The sequence below is a fragment of the Manis javanica genome, chromosome 14, assembly GCF_040802235.1.
Source record: "Manis javanica isolate MJ-LG chromosome 14, MJ_LKY, whole genome shotgun sequence".
Taxonomy (NCBI): domain Eukaryota; kingdom Metazoa; phylum Chordata; class Mammalia; order Pholidota; family Manidae; genus Manis; species Manis javanica.
Genome location: NC_133169.1, coordinates 61,852,096 through 61,870,389, shown reverse-complemented (window position 1 = coordinate 61,870,389; position 18,294 = coordinate 61,852,096). Strand labels below are relative to the sequence as shown.

Here is an 18,294-nt window from a genome sequence, read left to right as displayed (position 1 = left end):
CCCTCCTGCAATTCCTTCTGTGCTCCCTTCCCTACTGCCTTTGCAAGTATTTTCTATCATCTGTTTTGCAATCCTGACAACCCCATGGGATCATCAAAATAGGTAATAGTGTTTCTCCTTTGCAAAAATGTAGACAAAGTAAAAAACGGCTGTACTATATAAATCTCTATCATGTTATTACTGTCATTGGTAATGTATCATTTTGTTATTTGGAAATCTTCATTGTTATTCAGACACCACCACTTCTTTAATTCTCTTCCAGAAATTGGGAGGGTAATTCAACCTCTGATTACCTTTCCTTAGCTGTCACAAGATTAATCTTGTTCTCTCCTTCATGGTTGTTGAAAATGGTATCACACTGTATCTAGGATATTGCATTACAGTGCTATAAATAGATTTCTGAGAAATTCTAATTAAGCAATGATACCTGGAACTTTCTCATCATAGTTAAGTCCCCAGAGATGACAAAACAGAATCCTCTTAGGAAGCTGCTCTGTTTTCAGCACCTCACCACTGGAGCGAGATGAATTCTGTTACAGACTATTTCTGAACTGTTAGGGTGACACCCGTTGATGTTGTCAACATAGCAGATTTAAAAAAAAACAAACAAGTCTTCTCACCAAAGACCTCTTCAAAGTTTTCCAAGTATCTGATGACTTAAACTGAAAAGAGGAGACATTTGAGATGATAAATGATTTGCCATCTACCATGAAGCCGTCTGCACACATGCTTGAGATCATTGCTTGCACCACGCTAATCCTCGTGAGCTGTGCTGGAAATGTGTGTTTATTTTATTCTACAAGGAAATGTATCACTGGGCGTTTACAGACATCCTTTCTTCTAATTTTCAGTCTTATATTTGTCCACCTCATTAAAAACTTGGTGGTGAACATCATGAAAATTGTTTATGCTTCGGGTTTCGTGTTGGATTCAGCTGGCTGCAAAGTTCTGCACTTCACAGCAGCCCTGACGACTTGCCTGGCCATCTGGTTCACGCTGCACTTTGCACTGTTCTACCACCAGCAGCTTCACCAAGCCGTCCACCCTGTGAGTGAGGCCCCAAGGCTGGACCAGCAGAAGCATTCCGTGAAGGTGGTTTCTGCACTTTGGGCTGCTGGTGTGGCAGGGCACACCCCCATTTTACTTTTCACTGGGAAACCAAAATACCTGAATGCAGGCAATGACACAGACCCCTTGTCTACACACAGCATTTATGTGGATTGCCTGACTGACTTTGGAAACAAGCAGGTAGAGTTTTACTACGGGAAAATATTTCTAGTTCTCATGGATATTCTTCCTTTAGCAATCTTAGTTTTCGTCTGTTTCTGGATGTCTTTTCTCCTTTCAGAAAGAAGGAAGATGACATATGGTGACATCTGGATCGGAGATGATGATTCAGAAACTGAAATCCTTAGAGGGGCCAAGTTTAGTATTGTATTAATGTGGCTGATCACTCCACTTTGGATTTCTCACTTTATCTTAGTCTCTTTTTCAGAAGACTTGGCAGCCTGCGTCTTTTTCCCAGCTGTTCTCACAGCCCTTTCTTCAGGCTTCTCTGCTCTTAGTCCTTTCCTGCTTATGTTGGTGAATTACAAAATGAAGTTGGTGTCCTTGTGCGGGGCCAAAGAGGAAAGTCCCACACCACAGCTTGCAGATGTGACTCTTTCTCCGTATGCCTAACGACAAAGAGCTTGGCTTTAATCAGTGGGATGGACTCCATCATTGCAAGGTCAGCGGCAGTTCTCACAGCCCTCACCAATAGTTTCTGAAAGGGGGAATAGCAGATTGACACCTCCCCCAAAATAGACTTCTGGGGAAACTGCAAGACGAAAATTATGAACACTGGGTTAGAACAAGCTGAAGAAAAATGGTAATCACAACATTTGTTACTTAGGACAATACCAAGGTTTTTCATGTAGAAACTCTTAACATGACTCGGCAGTGATCACATTCTGGAAATGAACTCAACACAACAAACAATATATTAAGTATTTATTCTGTGCAAGGTATTGTGTTAAAAATCAGTACATTGTTGAAACTGAGGATAAAACTTCCTAGATAAATTTCTGAAGGTACTTAACTGTGATCTTGTGTTCCCATGTGTTTTTCCTGAATTACTCTGATACATATTGGAAATGCATATGCTAAGTAAGCAATGTTCAGGTTTTGCACTTTCAGTCATAGTACCTCAGCTAGGCAAGAAGCAGATTTTGTTCCTTTTCCTTCCTCTAGGAAGTTAGGGCCAGATGAAAGCACTGTGTTAAAGAACTGCTGCTTGCTAAATCAAACTCTATTTCTTATGGACAAGTGTGCAAATACTGGGTTATTACAGACATTTAGCCCACTATACTTGCTTAACCACATAGGTAACAAACTGTACTCCTCTTCAGAAAAAAGAGATGTTAGTACAAAGAGTTTATTTCCTCTTTTGGTTATTAAGTGGTATACTTTAATTGGAAGAATTCATAAAATATTCATAATAACTTGATTTCTGGATTTGGATTCAATAAGAATAACATTATAATTATAATTCAAAATACAAACTGCAAGCTTATTTTTCACAGTAAGCCAGTGTCGCCACTTGGGCTGCTTCAGATTCCATGGGAATTATATTAAATATCACATGGTCCATACATGTTGTTTATGCATTGAATTTTAAGCTAATTCTCATTAGATTATTACATTTTTTTCATTTTCCTTCTTTATTAGTAGGTGTGGGATTTATTATACTGTAGTTCTAGTGAATGTGTATCCCTAAATTGAGACTCTTGCTTTAAAAGGCTGCATCTAAAGCTATAAACCTGGATCTCATTAACAGGAGAAATAACATTTTTGTTGCCATGAAGTGCTATGGAGAAATGAAATTTTAAAGTAACCAAGGCCTAGATTTTGTAGGGTTTCGTAAGGCCAATATCTGTCCTTTGTATAGCACTGGGAATTAAAACACACACACACACACATACACACACACACACACACACACACACACACACACACACACACACACACACACACAGACTTCAGACCTGAAGTTTCTGGGTGGTCTTCATGGGAAATGCTTAGTCGAGTCCGTTGAGGCAATTTAATCAGAAGGGCACTATGCATGGATCCTGTATAATGAAGTTAACATCTGTGGAGTTAGGGGATGTAGGGAAGAGGTCACCATCTTTTAATTAGGTGCAGATGTAACCAGGACTGGGACCAGCCATTGACCGTCAGTAGTAGTTCTCATATGCGGTTCTGGGACCTGGAAAATCAGCATCACCTGGGAACTTGTTAGACATGTAAATTCTCAGGCTCTGACCCAGACCTGTCGAATTGGCACCTCTTGGGGTTGGACCCAGCAATCTGTTTTAATAAAACTTTGGCTGATTCTCATGCACACTGAACTTTAAGTACTGCTGGTCTAGGGTTGCGCAGAAGTTTAGTCTTCTCGAACACTGAGAGGTGTGAGTATGAAGCCAAGATAACTGACTCCTGCTGCAGTCTTTAATGTCCCCCTTGCTTGTGATATTATGTCCATGTCTCTAAAACAGGAATCAGGTTGTCATCTTTGCAGAAATCAAGAATAAAGCATGACCACTTGAGGTGTGCCAACAATTCGGAACTTGGATTTGGATCGTTTCCTGTACCAGGGATCCAGTTCTCAAATTATTCCATAGTTCCTTTCCAGAAGCCGGTGCAGGACATGGTTGGCTTAAGCCCAGGCTCAGCTTCCCAGTGCTAAAAATGTTTCCTTTTTCTTCCCAGATATTTTCTTTTTGTTCAGGCCTCATGAGGTCCTAGTTTGGTCCTTGTAGAATTAATAAGTTTTCATCTGCAGTGGAGAGTAAATCATATTCTCACTGAACAAGATTCTAGTTCTCTTTAAAATTATTTTCACTTTAACTCTCTTGCTCTCTCCTCTCTCTTTTCCTCTCCCTTAACCTCCATTGTTCATTCATATTCCTGGTGGGGTCAGGATGGCAGATGCAAGAGAGCTTGTCCTGGGAGCACTCTGGAGAGGGGTCAGAGTTGGTCAGGACTGTCCTGAGGCCCTGGTCTGGCTTCAGGGGTGTGCCCCTGCCAACTCGGACTGTGTACATATTCTGTGAGTTAGAAGGTGATCTATTCCTCCCGCCCAGTGAAGGATTCTCGTGTTTTTCCTTCAGAGGATCCCTCCAAACCTCTGCAGGAACAATCCCTTGCTGGGTAGTTGTGATCTCATAAAGCAGACCATTCCACTTAACCCTATGCCAGGTATCGTCATCAGGAAGTCTTTGCTTAGACTGACATCCTGAAACTTGCTCCAGTGTCTAGCCTTGAGGTCAAATCCTCCCTTTACCTGCTGGCTCATTAGAGTCTTAGAAGAGTACTTTTCTCTTCTCCAAGTTAGATGTTTCCATAGCTGTGCCACATGAGACAAGAGTTTTCCAACCACTGGCTGTCTTGACCTCAACTCTGTGTTAGTACATTGCCATTTGCCTACATAGCCTTCTTAAGAAGTGGTGTCCAACACCAAACACAATATATTTTTTTCTTCTGCTATATGCATGCTTGTATTTTTTTTCTGTTGTATATTCTTTTATCTTCTCTTGTGCAGCTACTGTGAACATGGATTCTTTCCTTCCTCCTAAGAGGAATGTTAAACTCATTTTAAATCACACATACACATACAAGTTTAAAAGTAGCCTACCTCTATGCCTCTATCCATTAGGTAATGCCAGCATCACTGGAAAGAGCTGAGACAGGCCAATAGTTCTTTGGGAAACAGTACTCATGTAACATACACGTACTGGTGTGCTTGACTCCTGAAAGGCTCACTGATTTGTGACTATAGTCACACATTACAGAAACTGCTCTACCAAAATTCTTCTTAAAATGAATTGTCTCACTCCATTTTACAAGGAATCAGCATAGACTAGTAAAGTTTAGCTCATTCTCAGTATTTAGGTTTAGAAATAATGGAATGACTCCCAAATCATTTGTAAGAATTATAAGTGACAAGCTAGGGCTCCAAACTGCAAAAGTTTGTAGAGATTCATCAGAGCAGCCCTGATCTCTAGAATGACATTTTCTGGTACAGTGTTATCTTACTTTCCTTTTTAATAAAATGTAAGGAAAGGTGGTCATTATCATTTTCTTTGAAGATGAAGTTGAGTTATTATACCAAGTGGCTATGGAGTGTACATGTGACAGACCGGCTCAGGGACATCTGTGGGTGAGATGTGTTAGGTACTCAGAGGTCAATGTGCCGCTCTTTAATGATGGTGACATCGCCACCATTTCTGTGTAGACTCTGCTGGGGAGATGAAAGCAGTTGCTTTGGAATAACAGTTCATGAACACCCAAAATGATACAGTTCAGGGTTGAGGATGTCTGGGATTCTGCACAAGGTGGTTCAGACACATGACTGTGTTTCAGAACAACCAGAGGGCAAATCAGAAGAGCTTTGGACATGTTACTCGGAAGTGGTTTGTCTGAGCTGGCTTTTCCCCTACTTAGTAGTACACTACTTGGCCAAACCGTTCCCGAGTTTTTTCATCTATAATAGGAAGACTACATCTGCAAGTCGCAATACACATCTTGTGCCTCCCTCATAGAGTGGTAGTACGTGAAGTCAGATAAAAAAAGAATATTGCAGTGGATTTGAAAAAAATGAAATATTTGATACAGGTGAAGTATTTGTTTAGCACTGCAGCTCTCAGCAAGCTGAAGTAAGAGAGAAGAGCTAACTCAACATCAGAAGCCCTGGCTGTGTGTCCATGAGGCAAATACAGAACCTCTCTGAGCTTTGGTTTCCTTATACCCACAGAGGTGATTATTAAGATATGTACATCTCAGGATCTTTGGGGAACATAAATGAGGGAGTATATGTAAAAGCAACCAGACTCTAGATACAAAGTTTTGTGCCACACTGAGCACTTCACCTAGACCCTGGCACAACTTTACTTCGCAGAGGTTTCTGTGAGTGTTCAAGCAGAAAAGGCAGTACCCCTTCCCCAGAAGCTGGAGCAGGTTCAGCAGATTAAACTGAAATCTCCTCTTCAATAACAAACATCCTGATGTTCTCCAAATATGCCAAGAACCAGCTATTCTAAGAAGATGCGATCTATGTACCTTTGGGCTTTGAAAATACTCCCCTGACCTTCCCTGCTTATCACCCAACCCTGGATCTCACCCTTCAAGACCCTTATTTGAAGCAAAAACAGTAATAGGTGCTAAGTCCATGTTATCCATCTTTCTGGAAATTCTGCTTCAGAATTCCCATCTCCAGGCTTTCGCCCTTGGTGCAGCCCCTACCAGGAGCACTTCCTCCGTGCCCTGCAACTCCCCCACCACTCAGACCCTCACCCTTCAGCCTTCAGCTTAGACCCCCCTGTCCCAGCCAGAGTTCCCTAGTCTCCAAGGTCAAGGTTAGATAGCTCAGGCTCCTGTGTATTTATTTGTCTTAGTGAGGACCACATTATATGGTAATGGCTTGTTCTCCTGTCAGTCTCCCCTCATACTGCATGCCCCACCCTGGCACGGGAGCCATATAGGCTTTCCCCATCAGGTACATTCAGCAATACCCCATAACCGAAGAAGTGGACAGACTCTACAGAGCTCGTGCTTGGCCCCTTTCTCTCTGTCGGTCTTTCTTTGCTCTCCTTCTGTTCCTCTTTCCAGTAGAAATTTCTTGCCTGTATCGTTTTGCTGCTTCAGGACTAGGCATTCAGCGGCTGCCATGCTTCTGGCCACTGTTGAATCAGAGAATGAAAGAAACTGAATCCAACATTTGGAATGAGTTGCTTCCTTGCCAGCCAAGCTACTGACCCAACTGGGGACAACATTTCATATATTCCAGTTTTTTCCACCCAAGCCTTCCAGTACTTAGTTTGTGATTTTTTTTTTTGAGCTCTTGTTGTGTAAAGAAAGTTAAGTCCAGTATCTGTGTGCAGGCTTTCAAACTGAAAATTTACCCCAATACAAATTTGGCTGTGAGCACGTGTGTGCATGTGTATAGGGGTATAGGAAGCTACTGTGTTTTCTCCCAAGTATAGGTAAATTAAAGAGTGAAGAAGCTGTAGTGTATATCGATGGAGGTTACCTCATCACTGAATGTGCTCTGCTCATTTGTTTTGACAAGCCCTTACTTTTAATAACCAGGCCTCACAGAATCCTGGTGAATGTAGCCATAGTGACTTTGGCAGGAAAGGAGAAACATCTGTAACATGAGCCTACAGAATGAGTCCATGCTGACTCCTTGTAACAGGGAGCGAGACAATTCATTTTAAGAAGAATTTCGGTAGAGCAATTTCTGTAATGTGTGACTATAGTCACAAATCAGTGAGCTTTTTAGGAGCCAAGCACACCAGAATGTGTACGCTACATGAGTGCGGTTTCCCAAAGAAACTGTTGGCCAGTCTCAGCTCTTTCCAGTGATTACTGGCATTACCCAGTGGATTCGTATAAGTCTTCATTTGGGATTATTTTCAGAGTCAGTTTTCAGGTCACAACAAAAAGTTAAAACTGTCACCTGAAAAACATAATCCTGGAATGGGGTGGTGAGACTATTTTTGAATTGCATGCCTACTTTTGATTATCCAACTGGACTCTTATTTAGTCACCTGGAGCTCTCTCCCAAGTTGAGTCTTCCCTGGAAGGAAGCAGTTGGGCCATCACCGAGGTTACTCACAACAAGATGACATGGTGTTGATAGACCCATGAGGGCCATGAGCCCCTTCCACATATTTTAATAAGCACTGGACAGACTTCTGCTCTTGCCAGTTTATCAAAACTCTGTAAGAGGAAGAAAAATTCTACAGACTTTGTATACAGTTGATGCTCCTTATTTCATTATCACCTCTTAGACAGGCATCAGTTTGGAGTTTAGGTGAAGTTCCTCCCAGTGCCTTGGGCACATCCCAGTTTGTCAGTAGCTTCTGCATGACAGATGGGTCCCAGCTATCCCAGCCACCTAGTACTGTGTCCCCATGTTCTAATATTTCTCTTCTTTCCCTCCCTATAAATTTTCCTACCCAAACTGGTAGAGCTAAACCTCTGAGAAATATCTCCTTTCCCTGCCAAACCTTCAGCTTCACCTCCCCCCGCTGAAACTTAAACACACAACATACTGCCTAAGTAAATAACACATTAAAAATTGCCAACATCAGTAGAGAAATTAAAAGCCCTCTTAAGCTCGAAATGGAATGATTCCAAGCAGTGCACCATATCTAAGGCAGACAGATCTTGTAAGAAGTGTGTTGGGGATGGGGCAGAGGCCATATGGGACCTCAGAGAACCTGGGACAAGTGACTCGTAGGGTGGGGGCTGATTGGGTGGGGTTGTGGTGGAAATTTATAAATGACTGGGTTCTGAGAGTCTATAGGGATGGGCCAACTATGATGCACAGCAATCACATCTCACATAAAGAATTTTAAGTTGGACTGCCCTTTCAAGGGAAGCTGAAAAATATCCTTAACTTAGGCATAAACTCACCCTCATGGCCCTCAGTAGAGCTGGTCCTGTCGAATCCAAGCTGCCAGTTTGGCTGGGTGGAGGGTGGCCTCTGTCTTCTTCTGGGCTTGCATGTGTACAGCTTCTCCTTTCCTGACATGAGCAGGTCAGGAAGTATGGATCCACAGGGCGGTAGAGTAATGAACTTAACACTGTTAAAATTGCACAAATCACACAGTTCAGCTTAGTTTCCTTTCACACAAAACTCAAAGGGGGATCACACATATCACGGATCAGTACATCTCATATCAGTCAGGATGGATGGCTCAGGTCCGGGCTGTCCCCACCAGTCTCTTGTCACCACCATGGGCAAGCTCCACGTTGGGGAAGGTGGTGCAGCAGAATGAGGAGTCCATGACGGAGCGGGAGAGCACGGGCAGATGAGCAGGAGCGAGTGTCGGAGCACACCTCTGTCTTCCTGTGTCAGGGACCTCTGGGACGAGCTTGCCACAGGCAATCTGTGTCCAGTCCCTTATATAGAACAGTCCATAGATGCAGGGGTTGGAGATAAGAAGGGACAGTCCACATCTAGTTTGGGCATTCACTGGTATGCCCTTTAAGGTTGGGTACAGAGGCAGTTGGTGTGAAAGCAGGCAAACCTGACACAGGCAACTCCATATTGGATGCTCCGATCACTTGCCTTCTGGTCACAATGGAGAAGTGGCACCATGTGAATCCATAAGGCCAGTTGCAACAAGGCAGGTCACCTTCCTTCCTCCAGTTGTAAAATAAGGGAATAATCCCCACCTCACCACATTTTATGACATTTGCAAAGGCTTTCTTTCACTAGTCCTAAGCAATAAAACGGAGGATCTGTAAAAGCACAAATTGTAACATTCTGGTAGTTTATTTGTAAGAAATTTCACTGTTGCTGTGTGAAAAGAGGTTTTAAAACAATCTTAGAATGCTAATTCAATCTTAGAATACAAATGAAGTAAACATTATTTGTCAGGAGGCAGTAATACAAAGGAGGGGGTGGTGGTACTTACTAATACTGAGTTCCTTTGCATGGTTGACTGCCCCAATGCCCCCAAGGCTAGGCAGAGCCTGTCCCTGAGCAGAGCAGATGGGTGGGAACTGGGGGGTCACATCTCCTAGGCAGACAGGGCAGCTGCCTTGCAGCCCCAGCCAAGAGCCGTAGGGAATGCAGACCGGTGCTGCTGGAGCATCAGACCCTGTTAGAGCAAAGCCAGAGATCCAGAATTTTACATGAAATCACCCAAGGCCTACAAGTTGGCAGCTGATTCCTTCTTTTTAAAACACTGCTGGGGCCAAACACATCACATCTGTGGGCCAGGCTCGCTCATGGGCCTCCGGTGTTTGCCCTGTGTAGCTGTGCATTCCAAGACAGAGCATGTGTGGTGTCGGTCAGAAAAAGGGCCCCCTGGCTTGCACTGCGGACTGGTGTGTGGATGGGAGGGGCCAGGAGAGCAGGATGGGAAAACACCCAGGGCCCAGCTCAGTTTCCTTATCACATTGGAGTATTTGCAGCAGCTGCTGTCAGCTAACCTCATCCCTTCCCATCTCATTCCTGATTCCCCGGGAGCCAGTACCCAAAGGCGCCAGGAGCTCAGAGGAGGAGCAGATGAGGAGGGTGGGGGCAGCAGAAGGAGCACTGAGACAATGAGGATGTACCCTCGACTGACAAGAAGCCATTACTGTTGGGAGTGTGGCCAGGTGAACCACAGGGACTTCTGCACTTCATAAAGGGGGATGTAATACTTTCAAAGTGGTACCTGGGAAGAGAGAAGCGTTGAAGGCTGAAAGGAATTGGGTCATAGACAGAATAAGGTGTCCTAAAGGAGATGGCTGCATGTGAAGGCCCATCAGGACGTAAAGGAGAGACTCCTGGGTGTCCTGGACCATTCCGTCTGAGGCTGGACGATCCAACCTTCTTAGGTAAATATAAGCAGTGGCCCAGGTCTTCCTGTAATGGGCTGAAACTGTTGTAACTCTCATGTTATGCTTTATGGAATAAAGACTCTCACTGCCTTCCTCCAAGTCCAAATATAAAGATTTTCAGCTTTGATGTCATGATTTATATCACCCCCTGGATACGTGCCATTGGAATGGCTATACTTGAGTAGCTCTTGCTCTTTATGTTGGCAGAATACCTCACACAGGGACTCAGTGGTTATTTGTTGATTTGCTTGGTTAAGACATTTCATCTGTATTTTGTATTTAGTTTCTGTTTTCATATATTTAAAGATCCACTTGGCCCGCAGCTTTAATGTGTGTTTTTCTGCTTCATCACCCCGTGTTTCCATGTTTCTACTATTCACCTGTACTCCATCCTGACACCCAATATCATCTTTGTGTTCACCAAGACTGGGGGAATAGTCTGTAAATCAACAGTTCATTGTGAGGTACAGGTTTAGTGAAAAGAAACTGGATTAGAAGACAGTCTGTTAGCTGACAAGCCAGATTCCAAACTGCCGGCATTGTCTCAGAATCCACCAGAATGGAAGAAAAAGTTATTTGGAGTAATTTGCAAGTATGGGAGTGTGTTGTTCTCTGAAAATCTTCATGAGGATTAGGGAAAAAGTGATATATTTTTGTACTGACACGTTTGCTGAGGAACCTATTTTTAGATTTCTATAAATGGTAAAATTGCTGCCTTTAAATATTTATATGCATATGTATTTTTACAAACAGAAATTGGTTTTCTTTTCATTTTAAACCTTACTGTGATTTTAGAAGAACTTTTAATATTTATTCAAAATGGATAATCTCATTTGAACATGGTGGTAGCACCCTAATCCTTTCTTGAATCATCTCTGTATCCCCTATAATTAAACCCTATTATGTAAAAAACAGTATATGCATGTGGAAAGGGGGGAGGAGAGGAAACACTGAAAATTAAATCAACTGATGGGTCTGAGGTATGGGGTGGCAGGATTTTTCCCCATTTGTGTAATAATACTATTTGTGCAGCTTAAGAGAAAAAACTCAAAATGAGAAAGCAGTGTCTTCAGAGTAAAAGTTTCCTTTTAAAAAATAGCCATTTGGTTTGAAAATGATAACCCCCTGTTTATCAGCCCTGACTTATTTTCACTTTCTTATACCATGCACCTCACTCTTCAGCAAAGTACCCCTGGACTAGGGCACTGAAAGAGAAGAAAATTAGTTATTTCTGATACACAAGCCTGAGTACATAAGACTGTTTTTATAATAAGAAAGACATGTTATGGGAAATGAGATCTTTTTCAGGATCTGACAGTTGGCTCTGCAGTATGTAACTGGGCATTGGGACACCGCCAAGCCATCTGTCGTTCTGCGCTTGACACCTGTGGGCGCCTCTGCTGCCACCAGTGGTGATGACACTAAGTGGTGGGAAAAGGAGCTGGTTGGTGATGCACCTTCCGGACCGACTTCAGGAATTGCCACAGGCAGCCCCGACGCAAGTGCTGAGGGCATCCTGGCACCGGCGGCAGGTCACTGTGCGCAGGCAGAGCTGCTAGAAGGAGGGTGGACGATGCAATAACTCTGTCCAGGGCTTAAATCTATACTTAGGTTCTTTTTTGTGTGTGTGAACTGGAAGTCGTATGACAAATTCCAAAATACCTGTTACCGTTGGTGAGCTGTGTCTGTCTTGTGCTTGGGGTCCTGCCGTGGGGTCAGTATGCACTGCTCCGTGCGCCACATCCGGATGTGCCCCCAGGTCACAATGGAATGCATGCCTATCCCCACCCAAAGCCCTGCTTTCCCACAGGGTGTGGTGAGGGCCAGGTGTGGGTTAGGTCAGCCCTCAGATGGATCACAGGGGAAAAGTCTGCCCTGAATTACTGCTCAGGCGAACATGAACAGGCACCACTGAGCTGGAGCAAGGACTTCACCGTCACTGTCAAAGGGGGGTGCTCCCTGCAGAGCCATCCCAGGTAGCCTGCATAGCTTGTGCTTGCCGCCTCTGGAAAGCCAGGCTGGGGACATTCAGAGAGAGCAATGCACTCAAAGGCAGTGCAAGCACCCAGTCGCCCTTCACCGTTTGTGTGTTTAAATAGGTATGATTTTAAACAGTAAAACAGCTAACCTTCCTGCCTTTCTCCCCTGCTTCTGTCTTGTCCAGGGCTTCATAAGTATTTGACCTTACTCAAAATGTGCAAAGAAGAATAATGGAAGCCCCCGAATACCTTGACTTGGATGAAATTGACTTCAGTGATGACATATCTGTAAGTAGTTATGGCTGCAAGCAAGGCCCCAGGAGATTCTGCCTTCCCCTACATGGGCAGCTTTCTCTCTCACAGTCTGCATCTCCTGAACTCTCCCAACCACATTTAGAAGTTGACAGCAGGAATCCCCTGTGGTGGACAAAGTGTGGTTTTGGGGTCTCCAAGACCAAGAAGTGAATCCCACTTAATTGTGTGTGAGCTTTGATGGGAGAGGCTAACTCCCTTAGCCTCCCGTTCCTCAACTGTTTCATTGTCAAAATTATTTATTGAGTGAATTTATGAAATAGGCACTTTCACAGAGTTCCGTATGCACACACAATGAATCCTGTCGGTGTTAATTCCCTTCATATGACTGGCTATGCCACCCCCTGCATTCTCTGGAGTTCACAGGGACACAACCTGAAGGACGGCCCGTGTTCTTAACTGACGAACAGTAAGAGGGATCCTTCCACTCCCTGCGGGTGTCAGAGCTCAGGTTGGGTGCTCATAGGAACACTGAGGAAAAGTCAGGATTGACAAGGGCTGGGTCAGGTGACCTCTGAGGCCCTGCTCAATTGCACAATGCCGTGGGCTAATGAACCTCAGTTCCCACTTTCTGCTGCCCCCAGCTTCACTCTTTGCTGCTCTGAATGGATGGTCCACAGGTGCCCTGCTGAAAGCTGACTCTAACTTATCCTAGGCCACACAATCAGTGTTGGCCTCTTGTAACTTCTTCCCAGGGCCTCTGAAGTCACAATTTCTGACCTTACTTTTCATTGATCTCACAGGGTGTGGAGCTTTAAGTCACCCCCAGAAATTGTCTCAAAAAGATAAACTTAACTTGAAGTGCCTCTAGCAACAGTGTTATTCCTCTACCCCTTACTTGGAAGTAAAATGTACTGACTGTAGCAAGAATTGAATGGCTGGGGTGAGTTTGATGAATGACCTATTTTATACAACCTTGGATGAGTCTCTGTGCCAGGGGAACAGGAATTCAGCCTTTCCTTACTTCAGCTGCTGCACAGTCTTTATTAATCCTTGTTAAGATCCATATGAAGTGAGTTTCTTTTCTTCCTTTCTCTGCTGTCTTTCTGTGTGTGTCTCTCTCGTTAAATTACAGCGCATGGCTTTAAAAGTGTGCAGGGCCTAGATCTTTGTAACATTCCCCTCGAGGTATTCTGAGCTGAGTGGAGAAAGACAAGGGAAATGAATGATAATGGGGGGAAGTGCAGACAGAGTGGAAGGTGTTTCAGAAAGGAAACTCATGTTATGATTAGGATCCCGGGCAGCCCTGTGAGCTTGGATAATGAAGTTACGTTTTATAAGCATAGGCTTGGCAAGGCCCCCATCTGGGCTCCAGCCTTGTTCTGACCTTTGCTGGCTGGAGCACATTAGTTTTGCCTCTCTGAGATACTCACCTAACTTTGAAGGTCGTTTGAGATTGAGTTTGAAATAATAATGAATGGGAAGCACTTAGCTTGGCACCTACTAAGTTGCTCTTAGAAATGGTAGCTTTTGTTATTATTTCAATGAATAATGCAATAATATTTATATGACCAATGGTGAAGAAAGAGCTCAAGGGAAAAAGATCAGGCATCATGTCAAGATTTTTTTTTAAAAAATACAATAGAGCAGTTGTATTTACGGAAGAATCATCTGGCAGCACCCCATAATTTTGATGAATTAGGAATCTCCACTTGAAAGATAATACAATATGTTAAGCAATAAGTGAAGCTGTTTAGCAAATTGGGATTCAGGATTATGCAATAGTCAAGCTTCTGTAACTTGCCCACTCTGAAAACAAGAATAAAGTTATCCGTCTGTAATCGTGTAACTACACTCAAACCTTCCCTCCTTTAAATGTTTCTATTGTTTGGAACTTTAACTTAAACTTATTGGTCGCATTTAAACTTAAGTCAGAAGGGAAAACATGAAGTTGCAAAGAATTATCAAAATGGCAGTGATTAACATTGATTGAGCCACTTCCTATGGGATAAGCATTATTTTGTTGAATCCTGACAACAATCCTATGAAGAAGGTACTTGTTTTCATCTGCATTTTACAGCTAGAAAACTGAAGCATAGGGATTTTATAGAACCTGTTTAGGTTACTCAGCTAGTTAGGAGTGCTCTGTTTCTGGAATGTCCACATCCAGTGCATAGAGACCAGGGATGCTTCAAAACAACCTAATGCACAGGAAGATCCCCCACAAGAAAGAGTTATCTGGCCTAAAATGTTGTTAGTACCAAGGATAAACAATTTTGGTCTATTTTAATCCACATGAAACTAAAGAGGCTGTACTTTGACTGCAACCTCGATGACATGGTAGATTTTGTTATAATAGGGCAATCTGAGTCAGGTTCAATACCTTCAATGTGCCAGAGTCTATTGCTCTTGCATAATGACTTCACAAGGAAAGCAGTGGTGATAACCTCTTAATACTGAAATGATTGTTCTTAACCTATGTAGGTAAAATAAGGAGCAATAAATGTTACAACTGTTTTAAGGACTAAATGGAGACTATTCAAATGCTAACACTGAAAAAATCAAGATGTGTTCATCTTGCTAATTCAGTGGCACAAAAAGAAATGTAGTCCCCCATAAACATGCCTTTATATCTAGGATTCTGCAAACTACCGCCTTAAGCCTCTTTGCTGGTTAAGTGGCAGGAGCAGAGAGGACAGTACATGGTACATTTGAAAAAGATGGTTATCAAAATGATGCCTCAGTTCAAAATTGCTCTTCTTACTCTCTAGCCATAGCCCTATTATACAGTCTAGGCTTTCTGTTTCATGACTTTTCCCTCTGGTCATGAGCCTGGTTATTGTTTTAATTAAAACATAAGCCATATATTGGTACAAAAAAAAAAACAAGTAGAATTTTTTCGCCTTTATCTAATGAGACAAAACACAGAAGGCAATCAAATTATTTTGAAATTTCCCAGACTCAAAAATAGTGCTCATCCTTTGCAAAATGCAAGGTTTAAACTATACTTTCTTGTAACCCTGCCATCTAAAAGGGCAGAACATTGTACAATAATGTTCTCCTTCAGATCAGTGAAGGAGAGATGACGACACACATAAACACAGAGGTTCAAAGTTGGGCTTTTCTGTCACTGCAAAGGGGTTTACAGATTTCTTTCTTTATTCCTACAGAAGCCAGATCCTCCCTGTCTTGAAAAAGAAAAATGCTCTGGAATAATATTCGATCCTAGGGTGCTTAGTAGCCATGGTGTATCTATTTCATTGAGAGGCCAATTTGCTGTTTTCAAAAATAGTACTATACACAAGACTGAATAAAGCAGAGGCTGAACCATGGATCTATTGAAGAATTTCGTGCATAGCCAGTGCATGTTGACTGTGTCATGCGCTGCACTGAACTTGTTAGGTCAGTCATCTTGGTTAAGCCCCACATCATCTCTGCAAAGCAGGCCCTATTTTAATCCTCCATTTGGCAGATGAAAAATATTGAGACTTAGAGAGGTTGTGTGATTTTCCCAAGTTTACAGATAGGTAAGTGGCAGGGATAGGATTTAAGTACAGAACTGTTGGGCCACATTGTTCTTCCCCTTCTGAGCACGTTGGTTGAACAGAAGACTCTCTGGCCCAATTGGACCAGAATCTCCATCCCTAGTTGGCACTGAAATGACTGCAAATAGCTTTTTGGAAGTAACAGAGTTTAATATATATAATAAATAAATAAAATGACACAAGCTAAAGAGAATTAGGCAAATCTCTTTACTGTACCTCAGCTTTCCTATCTGTAAAATAATAGTCATCTCAACCTATAGCACTGGATTTTATGGAGAAAATATGAAATTTCACATATATGTATGTAAACACATACCTTAATATTTATGTACATACACATAGACATATATGTATACACACAGAAACACACCTACATGTACATGCATACATGTAGATATGTATGTAGATAGACATCTACATATCTATATGTGCATACACCCAAGTAAAATACTCTGGCCCTCTGTGTGGGAATTTTTGTGCCTTTCTGTATCGCTGTGACAGCAGCTTTGGTGAAAGTTGATGTTTTTTGGGTAATTGCATAACCTACTTTGTGTGCATGTCAAATGAAATCAAGAAAAATAAGTGTCCTTCTACTTTACCAAGACCTTACAACCTAAAATAATAGCACAGAATTGAATGGATTCACTTTCTTACGGAGCTGGAACCACATTCTGGTGGAAAAATTAACTCTTAGGCAAATGAATCTCACTTTCAGTGTTTTCACATTTTCCGTCATGCAGGCTAGGCATCACTTGGCCCCCGTTGTTTTGTGTGTATCACCCTTTCCTCAGCTCAGTCTACTGACACCTCCCAGATTTCATTACATTTTGACAAAGAGCCATTTCACAGCAGTGGCAGGCCTCGAGAAAGAGTATGTTGAGCTTACCAAGTAGGGCAGAGAGTAGGGTGGGTGAAGAATATAGCTTTTACCCAGACTTGATATTTGAAAAAGAGTATAAAGATGCTCCAAGTGCCAAGAACCTGTCTTGCCCCTCCTCTCGAGCAAGGAATCTGTCTGAGAAAGATCCAATTATACTTTCTTCGCACTACCAAGAAGGTGACCAAGACTTCCACATGCGTCACTCTGGCTGCCTCGGTCCCTGCTTTGCTGTTCCTGTCTACCAGCCCAGCCCTTCCTAGCAGTCATCCTGCTCTTGTCTGTATTAAAACTTTTTTCAGGGCTTCTCAGTATGATCTAGCTTCATCAACCATTCAGATGTTCTGCAATGTCTTGTATTCACATCTAAATTACCCCTGAGTCTTCCTTTCTCCTACCCCCATTATCAAAAACCTCGCACCTTGTTCTGATATCATATGTCATCTGTGTTATCTTGTTTTCTTAACACCTTCCAAGAAAGGAATTAGGAATAATCTAATCCAGGAGAGATGAATTATACATGTCCCATAAGTAGTATAAAAGCCTGGGAGCAGAACCCAGGTCCCCAGACTCTTAAGTCTTGGAATAGACACCTCTTCTGAGAAAGTAGAAAGCAATCTTAGGGACAGAGTGATTTCCAAGAGAGGTGAGCAACTGCCAGATATTTTTTATTTGTTCTTCTTTTACTCTGCAGATAGCCCTAAACTTTCTTTTCTTTCCTAATATATACAGCATTTATTAAATTGACAATGAAGGTTATTTATATATAAACCACTTTATGCATAACTAGATTTTATGCCTATCTACTCAATAAGCATTTGTTAAACATTTGCAGTGTCCCAGGAATGGTTCTAGACTCAGGATGAATGACCCAGACTTAGGCTGTGTTCTTACAGAGTTTATAGCACCCTATAATAATCTGACAATAACATAAAATTGAGCATACTACGAAAAGATCAAGTTAACTTCATGGTAGGTCAGGTGTAATTATAATATCAAACTATTCTTGACAGTCAGTCTTTATATTTTTGTAGTGCTTGATTATTGGCACACAATGAAAAGTAGGCCATTATTGAAATTGAAAAGGATTGTAGCTAGCCATCTGCTCTACTTCAAGATAAATTTCTTTTGTAATTTGTAATTTTGCCTCAATAGCAACCATTATTTTGACTTCATTTTTAAATATCCATTTTTAAATACTATTTAAATATTATTTAATTATTATTTTAAATAATAGTAACCATTATTTTGACTTCATTTT

General features: G+C 42.3%; 2 protein-coding genes across 6 annotated transcripts in view; both read left to right on the top strand.

Annotated features, from left to right (window-relative positions):
* The window catches only part of SNCAIP (synuclein alpha interacting protein), a 142,499-nt gene that overhangs the window by 62,072 nt on the left and 62,133 nt on the right, over positions 1-18,294 (top strand). For 4 of the 5 annotated variants that reach the window (XM_017663906.3, XM_017663910.3, XM_037005259.2 and 1 more), the window contains exon 2: positions 12,545-12,647. In XM_017663906.3, the coding sequence (XP_017519395.2) occupies positions 12,591-12,647 (57 nt within the window). In that variant the 5' untranslated portion in view covers positions 12,545-12,590. Of the gene's footprint in view, positions 1-12,335; positions 12,357-12,544; positions 12,648-18,294 lie in introns of those variants that run through there. The other variant, XM_073222058.1, reaches the window with a different exon arrangement.
* Positions 51-7,321, top strand: LOC118969995 (uncharacterized). The gene has a single exon (XM_073222060.1). It carries the CDS (start codon positions 685-687, stop codon positions 1,678-1,680), a length of 996 nt encoding a protein of 331 aa, XP_073078161.1. The 5' UTR covers positions 51-684; the 3' UTR covers positions 1,681-7,321.